Source organism: Dermacentor andersoni, chromosome 4, assembly GCF_023375885.2.
Source record: "Dermacentor andersoni chromosome 4, qqDerAnde1_hic_scaffold, whole genome shotgun sequence".
NCBI classification, from domain to species: domain Eukaryota; kingdom Metazoa; phylum Arthropoda; class Arachnida; order Ixodida; family Ixodidae; genus Dermacentor; species Dermacentor andersoni.
The window spans coordinates 146,095,791-146,111,696 of NC_092817.1; the positions used below are offsets into that span (position 1 = coordinate 146,095,791).

General features: G+C 46.3%; 1 protein-coding gene across 2 annotated transcripts in view; it reads right to left on the reverse strand.

The window, feature by feature from the left end:
• LOC126537871 (MAM and LDL-receptor class A domain-containing protein 1-like) overlaps window positions 1-15,906 on the reverse strand; it is a 242,010-nt gene that overhangs the window by 107,248 nt on the left and 118,856 nt on the right. For both annotated transcript variants that reach the window (XM_055074502.2, XM_050184968.3), the window contains exons 31-33: window positions 15,576-15,626; window positions 11,656-11,742; window positions 4,923-5,128 (exon numbers count right to left, since the gene is read on the reverse strand). In XM_055074502.2, the coding sequence (XP_054930477.2) occupies window positions 4,923-5,128; window positions 11,656-11,742; window positions 15,576-15,626 (344 nt within the window). The remainder of the gene's footprint in view (window positions 1-4,922; window positions 5,129-11,655; window positions 11,743-15,575; window positions 15,627-15,906) is intronic.

Below are 15,906 nucleotides of genomic sequence, written 5' to 3' on the forward strand. Positions count from 1 at the left end.
GAGCTGGAAGAAAGATTAAGAACACCAAGAATGCCCCCCAAGTAGACCCCCACCTCCTCCATCTGTGGGAGGCTCGTCGAAGCCTCTCCAAACGATGGAAGCGCCAGAGATTAAACCGCAAACTTCGCCTTCGTATCGCTGCAGTCACGGAGGAGGCTGCACAATATGCCACCCAGCTTGCTCAAACAAACTGGGCCAACTTTTGCGGCACACTGAAAGGAACGCTGGGCACAAAACGCACTTGGAACCTCTTGAGGGCTCTTCTCGATCCCACTTCAACCAAAACCCACGCGGACACTACTACTCAAAAGCTGATTTACTTAGAGGAGCAAAAGGGCACGGATATTATGGCACACATCAAAAATCTGTATATTCCACAGCCCATACCTACACATCCGAACGCAGCCCCTTTAACACCCCCTGATCTAGACGAAAACCTGGATGCAGATGTCACACTGCCGGAGGTGAAACAGGCCCTTGGCTATATTACCAGGGACACTGAACCAGGGCCCGACCGGATAACGTACAAAGTCCTCCGAAATTTAGATGACATATCTTTGCAGGAGCTCACGGATCTCTTTAACGAACACTGGCGAAAGGGCACACTGCCTGGCGATTGGAAACACGCCAAGATTAATCTTATTCCGAAACAGAATAAATCCTTACTGCTTCAGAATTTACGACCTATCTCGCTCACGAGTTGTGTAGGCAAACTTTTTGAGCACGCGATTGTCCGGCGACTACAACCGCACTTAGAAGCTAAGCATTTCTTCCCCAACACTCAGTTTGGCTTCCGCCCCAACCTATCGGCGCAGGATGTCCTCTTGCATATTAAAGAGACCTTATTAAATCCCAAACGACGGACAGCCCGCACCAGAGCCATCCTAGCATTAGACATACAAAAGGCCTTCGACAATGTAGGACACGACCATATCCTCAGGACCCTTGCCACCACAGGTTGCGGCCGTAGGATCTGGCATTATGTCAAAGCTTTTTTGGAAAATCATACCGCTGAGATTAGATTAGGTCCACTCACATCGGCCGCCTTTGCCCTCCCAAACAGGGGCACACCCCAGGGAGCAGTCCTATCACCACTATTATTTAACGTAGCCATGGCCCCACTCGCCAGAGAGCTCGCAGGTATCGCTAAATTGCACCACGCTTTCTATGCTGATGATATGACTCTATGGGTGTCACAAGGCTCCATTGGGGAGGCCCAAGATGTCCTACAAACAGCTATCAACGTTATCGAACGGCATGTTCGCATAATGGGGCTCTTCTGCTCGCCAGAAAAGTCCGAATTGCTCACTATTAAACCCCACAAAGGCGACCCAGGCATACACCTGTTCATACACGGTCAACAAGTGCCTCAGGTACATAGAATCAGGATCCTTGGTCTGCACATACAATCTAACCTAGATGCAGGTTTTACACTGAACCTCCTCGATAAACAAATAAAACAAATCTCAGGACTGGTTCGCCGGATTGCGTCACGCAATCACGGCCTGTCTGAAAAGGACACCATGCAAATGATTGAAGCTTTAGTGGTCAGTCGCCTTGCCTACCACCTCCCGTATCACCACCTCACTCAAAAACAAATGGATCAGGCTAATCGTCTAATCAGGCGGGCGGTTAAGACCGCACTGAGGCTGCCGATGCGCGCTAGCACTACCCGCCTCCTACAGACTGGTCTCTATAATACCGTCCAGGAAATCATAGAGGCACAGAGGAGTAATCAGCTTCTACGCCTCACCCGAACACCCACTGGGCGAAACCTACTCCGAACTCTGGGATGTTAGCCAAGCGGCACGATCCCGATGGAAGAGCCGTGGTTCCCCATTCCTGTAAGACTCGCAGCTAACATGCAACTCAAACCGTTGCCACGAAACATGAATTCGCACCACTATCCGGGTCGACGTAAGGCGCGGGCTGATTACTACACCCGACGTTACCAAGATCGCGAAGACGTCCTTTATGTCGACGCCGCGGTCGGTCCGCTCAAAGGAACGGTCACGGCCGCTGCCATGACGGAGGACGGACGCATTAACATCTCTGCTTCGATTAAAACAGCGCGCACCGATGTGGCTGAGGGGGTCGCATTAGCCCTAGCAGTGGCGCATGCGGCTGCGGATTCTACCATTACAGAAATCTGCACCGATTCCCAAAGTGCATACCGTTACTTCCTTCAAGGCGTAGCACCTAAGACGGTCACACACATTTTGCAAAACATTCCTTCGCTTCCTCACCAGGTGACTATCACGTGGGTACCTGGGCATGAGTGTGTCCCCGGGAACGAGCGCGTTAATGCGCATGTCCGAGGTCTTTCCCTCCGGACCCTGGACGACCACTCACCCAACCCCATGGAAAAGCCAGGAGATGGGATCTGTACCTACCACCAGATTACCACGTATTACAGGGATGGCAGACGAGATTTACCTCCCCCTCACCATTCCCTTACCGCCCATCAGAGTTCAATCTGGCGCCAGATCCAGACCAAAGCATTTATTTCTCTATATCTGGCACATTTATTTCACCCCGGTCTCCATAATCCACAATGTACCACCTGCTGAGCGCCCCGGGCAGATCTTTTCCACTGTCTGTGGAGCTGCCCCACGCCCATGGCGGTAGAGCCTATTCCCAACCCTTCCTTTTCCTCGTGGGAGGCCGCTCTTCGGGCCACTTGCTCGGATGACCAGCTCTGGCTGGTGGACCGTGCTTGCCTAGAGATGTCGGCCAGGGGGCTCCCGGACGTCTAGAAGCCCAACCACATTCAAATAGAACCAATAAAGTTTTATCCATCCATCCATCCACACTCTGTACGGAGCGGCGGGTGAGGAGAACATCGAGACACCCTGGCAGGCGCCGGAGAAGAACCTCCCTCGCCTGGCCCTGCTTGCCTCGCTCGCCACAGGAGAGGGCATGCGTCCGGGCGGGCCGCGTTCCTTCCTCGCGCGTGCGAGATTGAACCGCGTTCGCCGGCTAAAACCCTCACACGCTTTCGCTGATACGGAACCTCGCAGCGACGCCGATGGCGACGGCAGAGATGCGCCTGGAGTGCCCATATAATTGCTATCGCCATAAAACTTGGAAAGAAGTAAGGACTACGGAACAAGCGATGGAACGAAAAATGCTTGGCGTAACTTTAAAAAAACGGAAGCAGTGATTAGATTTGCGCAAACGGGGATATCCGGTACCATAGTTGACTATAAGAAAGAAAAATGGAGCTGGACAAGTCATGCAATGCGTAGGGCCGATAACCTGTGGTCTATTAGAATGACAGAAATAGCGCAAAGCGAAAGGAAACGCAGTCGAGGACGCCAGAGAATTGGGTGGTATGATGAAATCAGGAAATTTGCAAGGATACGATTGAGTCAGCTAGCACAAGAAAGCGGTGATTGGAGATCGCTGGAAAAGCCTTTCGTTATATTTAATATAATTTCATTTACTTTTACCCTCAGGGCCTTTCGGCAATACAGATTGGGGCGGCCACGTAAGCGAAACTACAGAAATGTACATAAATATAAATATGGCACGAAGCATTTTTCGTTTTAAATCGTGTGAAAATATAAAAAAGCTGGATTTTAATACAAATGTGCAGCATTATTAATAGTTACACTGTAAAAGGACAACAATAATGAACACAATGTTATTGGAAGTTAAGGGCAATAATAATAGTAGCAATAATACAAGCGTAATATTACCTTAACTTATTAAGACGCATTGAGATTTGTTATGGCATGCTGAAAATGTCACTGACCCGTGGCACCCATGTGGCACCCATGTGGCAGCTGATTCCACTAACTCCAAGCTGTAGGATGAATTTGAAAAGGTTGCAGTTTTGCATTGAGGAACAAGAATTCTATGGTATGATCAAGGCGATGCGATATGAATGACGGTGGAGCTACAAATCGCAGCCTTGTCCTGCAGTGGACATTAAAAGCTGAGTGATGATGATGATGATGATGATGATGATGATATTTATGTCAATGCCACATCATTGCATAATTATTTGCAGTCATCCATCTCCGATCATTTAAAAGAGCGTCCTTCTGTTCCGTCGTGTATTCTTCGAAGGTGTTTCGATTTTGTCACAATCGCTGGAAATGTCAATCCAAAGAGACAAGGTCTATGCATTCACAAAAATTATAAGCATGTTTTTCTATTACGCTTTATTAGACATTTGTATTATGTCGTTTTGGTAGACCCAGAACTCACGACCACCCCGAGTACCAGAATTAAACATAAATTTTCGCTATCACTGGTTCAGTTCTACAAAACAATTACAAAATATTTCCGTTTTAGGCGAAGCTTTCTTTGACTACACCAACGTAACTGCCTATGCATAAGAATTATTTTTTCCAACGTAACGGTCTGTGGCCTTACATGCATGATGGTAGTATCGTTTGCCGCTGAACCAACTCTCTATTGGCAAAAGATACCATGCATCATCAAAACCCACTATACAAAGATATACGTTTCACTAGGTTGCTAAATAAAATAAAAGAAAGTAAGCGTTCTTCTTTGCACTGATAATCTCCTATGACAGCTACTGCTTCACAGTAACTTGGTTAATTTCGTGCCACGAAATAACATATGTTAAATAAGTAAGCTGAGTTCCCAGTATCGCGAGTGGATTTCGCTGGACACGATGCGCTGCGACACATTTACGTGGATTTCGCGGACAAAGATTTGCAATTATCTTGCTATAGAACAAATAGGCTGTCAATTAAAGTGCAAGTCAATTTTTATCCAGTGAAAGGCATGCCAGCCTTGTTTTCCAACTGCATTTCAGTCATGCCAAGTGTATTGGCATCGGGGTCAGTACGGAATAGGGGAGCGATTATTCATTTTGCCCGCAGGGCCGTCTGATATCACGGATATTGTGCAATACATGGAGAGCAAGTGCGATTGCTCATACTTACCCACGTCGCTGCGTCCCGCCACTGGTAACGCTTCCAGACATTGGTCCCGTTGGGTATTTGTTCATCGTCGACATAGAGCGCTACCCCATCTGACAGTTTGGGCAGAAAGTACCATAATGATCCACATTCGTAAAGGAGGGGCTCTCGCAACGCCAACGACGTCCTTTTTCCCTTGGTGCCCTGGGACTTGAATAGAAGATAGTAGCCTGTAAAAAAATTGGAGGATGCTTAAGCTTCGCTTTCAAGAGTGGAACGTGACAGCGTTCCCGTCGACCCGACAAGGGGTGTAAGACAATGCGCTACGGCGCAGCGATCACTTACGAGGTGCCCCGCATCGGACTTTGCTCCCACCAATCACGCGGTGAGCGTCGAGCAACGCAGCGTTCGGCGCGGCAACGAAACGTGCGCCTGAGCAAGCGGAAGGAACCAAAGAACTCGGTGTCTCGGAGGGGGAAATGATCTACGCCGGCCAAACGTCGTGATCGGCTCGGGCAGAGAGATAGATAGATAGTGATATAAAGAAAGGAAGGACGCTTGATTCTGCAACCCGTGAGGGAGCACGGCGAAGCGTCGTCAGGGGAGAGGGAGCCGGGGCCGCGACGCACCCCGCACCGGTCCCCGCACAGCCTCAATGCGCGCGTGGCGCGCCATCTGTCGGGGCAGCGCCATACATTGAAAGGAGGGGGTCTTCTGTGTTTGCTGCAAGTTGGCTCTGCGTGTGCGGAAAGCGCAGAAGGAATGTAGTGGAAACGTACTTCGCTACGCCTTTAACTGCGACTTCTGTAGTTTACATGCTCATAATTACCGATATACACAGCAGTATAGCTTTCTACGGCACGCTTCTAAGGCAACACCGCATTCACTAGAGGCGTTTTCGTCCCATGGTGAACGATCTAACTCATGGCTGAGTGTTGGCGTCTCCGCCTCACACTCCGGAGACCCTGGTTCGATTCCCACGCAGCCCATCTTGCAAGTTGTTTTTATTTATGAATTGCCTGCCAGGATTTTTCGCTCACGGCCAACGCCCCCCACGCCGACATCGGCTTTTCTGCGACATGAGATCCTTAACGCTGTTGCGTTAAAATTCGCATGCTACTCTGTAACATTGAAAGTCATCAACAACAATGCCATCAACCCCACTGCAGAAAACAGGCCTGTAAACCTGCTTTCACAAGAAAATTCTGAAATAGTAAAACCTCTAACGTCGTGCACGCGAATATCCAATGAAAGAGGATGTCTATATTCTAGATTGTAACCTGTGAACAGACAGTTTGTAACCTGTGAAAGGCTTTATACCGAAAAGAAAAAAGAACGAAACACAAAGTTGGGTAGAATTCTCTTGCGACTACTAATGAAATGTGCAAATATAGTACACCGAATGCATGTTTTTTATATTTGTACACTACATGCACTTTGCACGTTTTATTAGCACTGTACCTTAGGATCCTCGTGTGGTTGGAGATTATGTGTGTTATGTGCTTTGATGATTAACTTTGAAAACGCCACATTTATGCAGTGACCCAAGTTGGCGTAAAAGAGGTTCATTGAAGGGCAGCACATACCCAGTGGTAAATGCACAGTTGCATAAACACAGTGACCGGAGTCGTTTTTAGACGGCATTAACCTCGGGATCAGCACATATTTTTGTTAGATAGGCCGCCGGAACGAAAACTGGTCTGATCATGCAAAAGTGCTATTCGTATTAAAAGTACCTGTTATTTTATTTAAAGTCAGTTTTCACCAAAATATTCAGTGAAAGCAAATAAACCAGCACTTTAGAAGGCGACCAAGCGCACAATTTCGAGCTTGCATGCACTGCGCAGCAGGACCCTGGCTACGTAAAGCGAGGGTCCTGCTGAGCCCGGCTCCCCATCCATCTTTACTCTTAACAGTGCATTCCTGGGAGAGTAACCCCCACATTTCCGTATCGGGTATCTGCGTTTCTTCACTATTATGCGCGCTGATGCCGGATATAGTGCAATTTAAAGATGTGGCCCGCTCCCACGGCTAAGTACAGTCTAAAGATGAGCGTCGTTCGCGATGATAGCGCCCTAACTAGATTTGAGAAGTTCGACGCAACTCTTACTTCTCTCATGCGAGGGGTGACGCGATAGAATGTCATGCACGGTATAGGGACTGAGTTTAGGTCCGTCACAACAATCAGTGCGTCGGTGAGCGCAAGACCTGGGAACCACTCGGACCGATAGCAGGAACAGAAGAAGGTCTCTTTCAATCTTCTTCCCTTTTTCATCTAATCTCGCAGCTCGCATTGCTAGGCACGAGGCACCGGCACCGGAGCGCGCAATGTGTAAAAGATCACCGAGGAAAATGACGATGACTGCTGGAAGGTTCCCACCTTTAAGTCGATGAGCAACGGTGCAGCCGTGCCCAAGAAACAGCCTTTGATGCCAGGCGATCCGGTAGATTCGTCGTTTCATTCGTTGTAAAGTCGTTGAAATTGGATAATGATGACGAGGTCTCTAGGTTGGCTGGTTTGACCCTGTCTATCGCCACGACTTCGTCACGTCCGCTGAGGTCGAAGGTAAATGTTTTTTATCCCCTCTTGCGTAACTTGAGAGGGCCATCACAGGGATGCGTAAGACATGGTTGGATGCCTTCACGCCGTAATAAAATGTGGCTCACTGTAGGCATGTCTTTGCTGACAAAAACATTAATAGAGGACGCAACTCTACTAGGGCCACAATGCAATCGGGCAAACAGAAACCGGAGCTGCTGAACATAGCTGTCTGGAACATAGCGTAGCAGCAGTAGCTGGTGCCACAAATTCCCCCGGTAACCGCAACGTTGTGCCATAGACCAGCTACGCAGCTGTGCAGTCGAGGTCTTCCTTCAAAGAGGAGCGCAAGCCTAGCAGGATGAGAGGAACGTTTCAACCCAAGAAGAGCAAGCCTGGAGGGCCATCAAGGCGGCTTGAAGTTGATGGTGAAGGCGTTCAACTATTCCAGCTTCCGAGGGGTGATACGCGGTAGTATGGATATGGTGGAGACCAAGCAGGCACGTGAGTTCGTGGAGGAGATAACATACGAACTCTCTGCTGCGATCGGTCGTACTAATGCTGGGGCAGAAGATCCAGCCACTGACAAACGCGGAAGTCACTGTAAGTGCCGTTATATCAGTGAGCAATGCTTCAGGCGAGCGGGTATAACGGCCTACACAAGTATGTAGTAAGCGCTTGAGGATGGTGGCAGCGGGCCAACGATGTCGATGTTCGATCAAACAGGGCGTCAGGTGGACAAAAGGAGCGAATTGGCAACTTGTGTCGTGTCGTCTTGGAGAGTTCACATTGAAAGCATTCTCGAGCCTATTCGCGCACATCAGACTTCACACTGGGCTACACAAAACGAGAAGTAAGCAGACGCTGGGTGGCAAGAACACCGAGATGACTTGCGCAGTGTAGCTTGTGAAATACCTGATGATAGAGTCGGAATGCAATGAATGGGCGTGTTCAACCCCTTGACACGTCGCGAGTGATAGTGCCTGAAGAAAATGGAGGGAGCACGTCGGGCAGCGCTAATGACGTAGCAGAGGACCCGAGGTCTGAAGTTCGAAGTCTCAACGCCGCGCCGTGGCAATTTCCTCGAAGTCCAGTGTGGCGATGGAGATGGATACTGCCTCGATATGGGAGATGGCACCTGAGGATGCGTTGACTGGGTCAACAATGTATCGTATGTCCACGGTGAACTCGGAGATGAAATTGAGGCGCCGTACCTCTCGTGCGGTGTAAGTGTTGTGATTACCGCCAAAAGCGATCGTCAAAGGCTTGTGATCCGTGAGGAAGTAAACGCTCGTTCCTTCAAGCAGGCGTGGGAAAGGCTGAACGCCCAAGTATACCGCAAGCAGCTCGCGACCATACATGCTGTAGCGCGCGTCTCCAGATTTCAGCTCCTCATAGAAAAAACGCGATTGGGCACCAGCAGTGGCGCTGGACCTCTTGTAAAAGGGTACTGACAGCCACACTAGATGCATCCGTGATAAGACGCCTTGGTCTAACACATAACGGATGCACAAGCATGATTCTTTAGTGTCCCTTTGTTTTTCTTCCTAAATTTTTTGCGCTGTTCCTACGTTATTTAGTATGAACACACTCGTTCAAATCAAGCTGTTATTGCAGCAGGGTTGCACTTGCCAACTCCTTTTTGTCAGCTTGGAAGGAATTTTAGGCACCCGATGTCCAGGAGAGTGGATGGAGCTTTAGTGATTTTGAGAAGCTCGTTCAGCTGTACAATTCGAGTGATGTTAGGATGAAACTGGCGGTGCAAGTTGACCAGCCGAAAAAAATCGCGGAGCTTTCGCAGTGATGCTGGGCGAGCGAACTCACGTAAGGCTTGAACTTTCCTTTCCAACGGTGTAATTTCGTTGGGAGTCACGCGGTGTCCGAGGAACTCGAGAGACACACTTTGCGGGGCTGGACAGAGAAGAAATCTCTGTCCAGCAATCCTGAAGGTGACGTAGAACAGGCGGCTTGTCGTATGGCAAGGGTCACCGGATCACGATCAGTGAATTTCCGGCATGTTTTCCTGCCAGCTGCAAGGGGAACAGCACTGACGTACTCTGGCACCGAATTTGTGGTGATACGAGCAATAGGCGCCACGACGAGGGTCAGAACCGAGACCGAAAAGCCGAGAACGAGAAAGCCGAGGCCCGGACCGAAAAGGGAATCTGGGACGGCGATCGTAGTTGCGGTAGAGACCGTAGTTCAGTGATGTTCTCAGCAAATTCATCAATCATTTGCTCAAGGCGAGACTGCCGATCTTCAAGGTGCGACAGGGGAACGCTTGTTTTTGCCACAGTGCCTCTTGTTGAATTATCAGCGATGTCGTCGGCCAGCTGATGTGGCAGCCAAGGCGACTAGATTCAGCGGCATGCGCTGAAGGAACAGCTCACTCAGCAGCGGGCTGTTTGTGTCCAGCCTACAGTCACTGAAGAGCCGCCGCATACGACGTAGGAGTGCGGACGGTCGATGGCCGCTGAGCTCCTCTTCCTGGAGAAACTGCTGGAAGAGCCTGCGTGCAGACACGGACTTGCGTTGCTAACCGTCGTTTTGAAGTGGTCATAGGGGGTGGTGTCGTGGGGGGCGTCCACAAAGTCTTCTAACTCTTCAACCACCTCTTTAGGGAGTGCCGAGACAGTGTGGAGGAACCTCGCGCGCTGCTAGGTAATACGCCCAAGTTTGAAGATGGACTCCACCTGAGTAAACCAGGCTGCAGGACTTTGTGACCAGAGGACAGGTAGGTGAATATGCACCGTGGCGAGACCCTCCGCGCTGGTCGTCGGTCTCTCATTCATGGCCTCGTCCATGACGTCGTGCTCGTTGTACAATGACGTCCGGGTCACCACGTTATAGGGACTGAGGTTAGGTCCACTACAACGAGTCAGTCGGCGAACAAAAGAGCTGAAAACCATTCGGAGCGATAGCAACAACAATGGCGCTCCCTTTTAATCTTCCCTTTTCCTTCTAATGTTGCAACTCGCAGCACGAGGCCCGAGACATGCAAGCCGGAGCGCGCCATGTATAAAAGGGGGCCGAGGACGATGAGGATGGCCACTAGACACGGTGACTCCGCACAGTTCTCACGGCAACTCACTAAAGAATATAGGCTGTCATCCGTTGATGTCAGGTAAACGTTGAAGCGGTTTCACTTCTTTTTTTTTATTTGCAGGCGTGTTGCCTGCCGCGGTAATAAAAACGATGAGATAGGGGAGGGGTGGTGTGGACGCAAAGAGGACAGGGGCGCTCTACCCTGGACGCGTATTCTCGGACGAGCACTTAGGGCGATGATGTCTCTGCATCAACCAGCAAACCAGATCATCCGGTTTAGCTCAACCAACCAAAAAGCGCGCAATTCAAGTGATGTGGCTGAAAATGACTGTCGTAAAATACGTCATGCCCTGGTTCTCGCGGACATTTAGCTGCGCTTGCTGCAGTGGGGCAGTTGGAAAAGTTCACGGGGCGTAATGCGGCGGTGTTTCTAAGCTGCATAACTTTCTGAACCATTCGTTCCAGGCCGATACCCGCATAATGCTATGAATAAAGAGTGTTCTACTTGTGTTCGAATACCAGTTGTGCCAAACCCTAATTTATACATAATCAGATTTAGATTGTACCCGAACTACACTGTTTTTCTAGTACTTTATTTTGTGGATTGTATAGACTGCAGTGCGAAAGTGCAGGGTCTGCAGTTATACAGAACAATTTATTGTGAACGAAAACAGTGAAACAGATATTCAGAAAACGAAAACGGAAGGCTCGAGCGAGAAACTACCCATCGAGCAAAGCCAGTACAAGCATATTTGTAAAATATATATTCACATGAAAACATTGAATTTTGCTGTGGAAGAAATCGAAAAATACGCACTCTGTATCTTTGGAAAATAAAAAGAGAAAACACAGAACTCTATAAGTTTTCTTCATCTCCGCAAATCGTATCAGGGCACCTTAAATAATCTTGAAACAAAAATGCTGCAAATGCGTTCGTTTAAATTTCAACAATTGCTGGTAATTTACCATCTACAAGAGTACACTGCAAATTAATAGTCACTAGAAATGACGAACCCAACTCTTTTTGTGAGATTTTATTAGGCACTTCGTGAAAGTTGTTTGCCTACTTTTGAAGCAGCAATGAATTCAAGGTGTCAAAGTCACTCAGCAAGACGTTCTCGCGATGCTGAAGCTCTCAGAAGTAGCGCATACCGTAGTTGTTGGGAAACTTACCGTCCTCGGTCTGCGTCGTGTGATCTTGAGGCAGCTTGTCGAAGGATCCCGCCCGCTCCACTTCAAAGGTGGACCCATTGCCTGGTCCTAATCCGACGATTAAAAACGTTAACGAAACTTCGTATTTAATTTCTGGTTTGTGAATTTTTTTTTTACTGAGATATACGCGCTATGGGTAAAGTATGTTTTTACATATATAGACTACTAGAAAATCTTGAAAAGCGTGTGACGTCTTCCAGAATATTTTTTAAGATTGGCTCTTTTTGCCATGTCATCTACAGCGATACATAAGTTGGGTTAATATTTCATTTAATATGTTTGTTCCGCAAAGGACGAGTTCGCTTAATATTTTCTTCAATGATGTATTATTGCAAACATTTCTTAACTAGATATTCGACACAGCCAATACCGTCTTGATAAGGCGCGAGGCGTTACCTTTTTTGGGTGAAGTACGGCATTGTTTGGTCAAAATACCAATTTTATTTGCATTGCTCTATTGTGAGAGTTATGTCTTTAGCTTTCGAAAATATGTAACCCTCGGGTACATGTGACTTACAAAGTTAGCTATAGTGTCTGCCTTGTGGTGAATCCGGAAGAAAAAAAGACAATTGTGATGTTAGCTTTATTCTGTCAAATAATTCGTATAAGAATTTCAGTCTACACTTAAGATTTAATCACGCCGGGCGTTTATGTACAGACCTTTCTGATAACTGTGTTATTGAGGCGGGCCCGAAATTACTGCATATAAACAGAAATGCCCTCTTTTGCACTCGTTCATCTGCCTCTGGGTGTCGTCAGGTTCCTCTTTTGCTGAGCCCCATGCGCATTTGATTTTCTGCATCCCAAACAAAAGGACCTCCACCGACGCTTAACTTGTCACAAAGAAGTTTTGCTTCAGCCCCCTTTTCCCTGTGCTGAGCAGTTGTTTGCCATAAGTGCTTCCTGGTGTGACTGAGTCGCTTAGAAAAATATTCGCACACCGATATCCCCCTTTCCCTTCTGTTTGTAAGGCGCTCGTAAAATTGATGCCTTTTCTCGATACTTGACAATTTTATGGATTAACTGGTGTGTTTCGTTTTCCGTGCTTTTTTTATCGTCTGATGCGAAGAACGCAAAGGCTGGTACGAAAACGCAATTTTCATGGCATTTGCTAGGGAGAAAGCAGCACACTAAAGCACATACGGGTCATTGATGGATCAATGTATGTCTCCATGTGCCATTTGTTGATCGACTTGTGGCAGGTTAAAGAAAAACGTGGCTTTAAACGGAAGGCCAAAGCAAAACAGCATAGACCTGTCCACAAAAACAAAGGTAAAGGTTACAGTAACGTTGACAAGAAAAACAAACAATCATCCTTGTACGTTTTTATAAAATGAGGCACCTTGACATTTTATTTGTATTTTTCTCCAACTTCGAATTTCGCACACCTTTGCAACATTTTTCTAAAAAATTCGAGCTGTATGTACACTAAACTTTGTGAAGATTTCTGATACTGCTTTTTACAACTTTTGAACTAGATTGACTATCAGCATGGTAATGGACGTTTAGTGAATAAGTGAAAAGCATGCCAAACTGGCAGTGGAACTTTGTAAAAAAAGCGAAAAAATCGCCTTATTTTTTCACATGTATTTATGTAGTTTTAGTTATATATGTGTAGTATAGTGTTGTCCTTCATTTCCAAAATCCTGAGGCTCTCCCAGTAGCAGTTTCGAAAAAGATATTCAACTTAGAAAACAAAACAAAGAAGAAGACTCAAATATGCTTATTTAATACTTGTGACCTTTAAGGACAGCCCCACTATAACCAGTGTGAGATCAAGAATTTAAAAAAACACAACAAGGTTCCTGACTCATCGATTCTAATTCTTCTATACCCTCATTGAAAAACTCACTTCGCCTTAATTTCATCATGAACTTTAACACAGACATTTGAAAGCAATTTTCTTCCTACCATAGCTGTGTACAAAGTGCACTTGTGTTAGCTGCGCTGTCTGAAAGCAAAACAAGAAAAGCCAATTAATAAAGATGATGAGGCGGAGGTAGAAAACAATGAATCGTGAGGCTACAGCAATTCCTTATATGCCGCGGTTATTTAGAGCTAAACTCCAATACGTGTGCTGTGGAGTTTAATTGCAGCAACAGTTTTTTTTTTTTTTAAAGAACGTTACTTTTAAAGCAACTTCGAAGCTAGAGCTAGTAAAAAAGTCGCAGTTTCGCCCGAAAGGCGAAGCACTGGAGTAGAACGCACCTTCCTTGGCCCAAAGCTAAGCGCTTACACAAAACGTACCTTAGCTGCAAATATTGTTATTAGCCATCATCGTCATCATCAACCAATTTAAACCCCACTGCAGGGCAAAGGCATCTCCAAGTGATCTTCAGTTACCCCTTTCTTGCGCTGATTCCAACTTGCGCCTGCAAATTTCCTCATTTCATCGCCGTACCTAATTTTCTACTATCGTAGACTGCGCTTCACTTCCCATGGCCCTCGTTCCATAACTGAAGTGGCCCAGCTGTTGCCTCCTCTACGCATTACATAGACTGATCAGTTCCTTTTTTTTTCTTTATGCGAACTAGAATATCAGCTATTCCTGTTTTCTCTCTGATCCACACCACTCTCTTCCTGTCTCTGGACGGTATGCTTTTAATTTTTCGTTCTATCCCTCTTTCTGCGGTTCTTAACTAGCTTTAGAGCTTTCTTGCTAACCTCTAAGTTTCTGCAACCTATGGTATTACTGGTAGAATGCAATGATGGTACACCTTTCTTTTCAACAACAGTGGTAAGTTTCCAGTCAGGATTTGGTAATGCATGTCCTATGCACTGCAACCCGTTTTGATTCTTCTGTAAATTTAATTCTCATAATCAGGGTTGCCCATGAGTAATCAACCTAGATAAGCGTACTGATCCACAGACTCTAGAGGCTGACTGGCAATCATGAATTCTTGCTTCCTTTCCAGGCTATTGAATATTACCTGAGTCTTATGCATTCACCCTACCAATATACTTTCTCTGTTAAGGTCCTAAATCATTTGTTGCAAATTACCCTCAGTGTTACTGAAGAAGACAATGTAATCTACAAACAGAAGGTTGTTGAGATATTCGCAATTGATCCTCACTGATAAACATTTTCCAGTCCAATACCGTGAGTACTTCTTCTAAGCATGCAGCTAAAAGCATTGGAGATATTGCGTCTCCTTGCCTAATCCCTTTCTTGATAGGTGATTTTCTAGTTTTACTGTTGAGAAGCAAGGGAGCTGTAGAATATTTGAAGATATTTTCAAAGATATTCCCGTGTGCCTCATGTTGTTCTTGATTACGCAATGCCTCCATGAGTGATTGTATCTCTAGAATAATTGTTGGGCTTCATGGTCTTGCACTGCTGACGAGCTAAATTAGCGCAAATGAAAAGACAACTCACGCAAGAAGAAAAGGCAAAGACAAGCACTACTCTTGGTGTTTGCCTTTTCTTGTCCTTGTTTTTTGCTTGCCTTTGATTTTTCTTACTGTGTGAGTTCTTTTTCCTAGCAGTAATTTTCCTAGTCCGCAATGGTGCTGTCTCTGCGGAACAAAATTCCTTTTCTTAATCAGTGAAACTTACGTAAGTGGTTAGATTGTCCTGTGCAGATTTTGAAATAACCTTATTGTTGAAACAGAAGAAATTATTGGCATACGAAAAATCATAACGTCATTGCTGTATATTTTACTTTAGCACAATTCCACAAAGCATTCTGAAGCACCATGTGGGCTATTTTATTCATTATTCGCACAAGAAACAAATAGGATTATTTTGGTATAACATGTGATTATGGTGGTACTATCAGTGCGCGGACAAGCAATGCGAGATGATCCCTCTTCGAAGTACGCAAAGCTCCTTCGTTAAGGTAAGTTTAGAATAAAAAATAGCAATAAGGGCACGCACTTACCACTTGTTTTAACGAACCAAGGCAGGCATTCGTCTTCGAACGTGCAGTATTCTAAGAAGGAAAAAGTAACAAGGTTGTATTTATACGTAAGTAATACTAGCAGTCATCCAAACAACTCAACGCATATGTTTGTACTAAATAGACAATGTTGACCTCACTCAGTAAGAAATTATTGTAAGGCCACTTTGTGGTAACAGATAATCACGTTTTTTTTTCCGCTGCACACACGACAAGGCTCCTTTCGAACACTACTGTAAAGGCTCAGCACACGCATTCGCAAAATATTTAGAATTCTCATCACTACTACTCCTAAAATGTTTGAAGCAGTTAA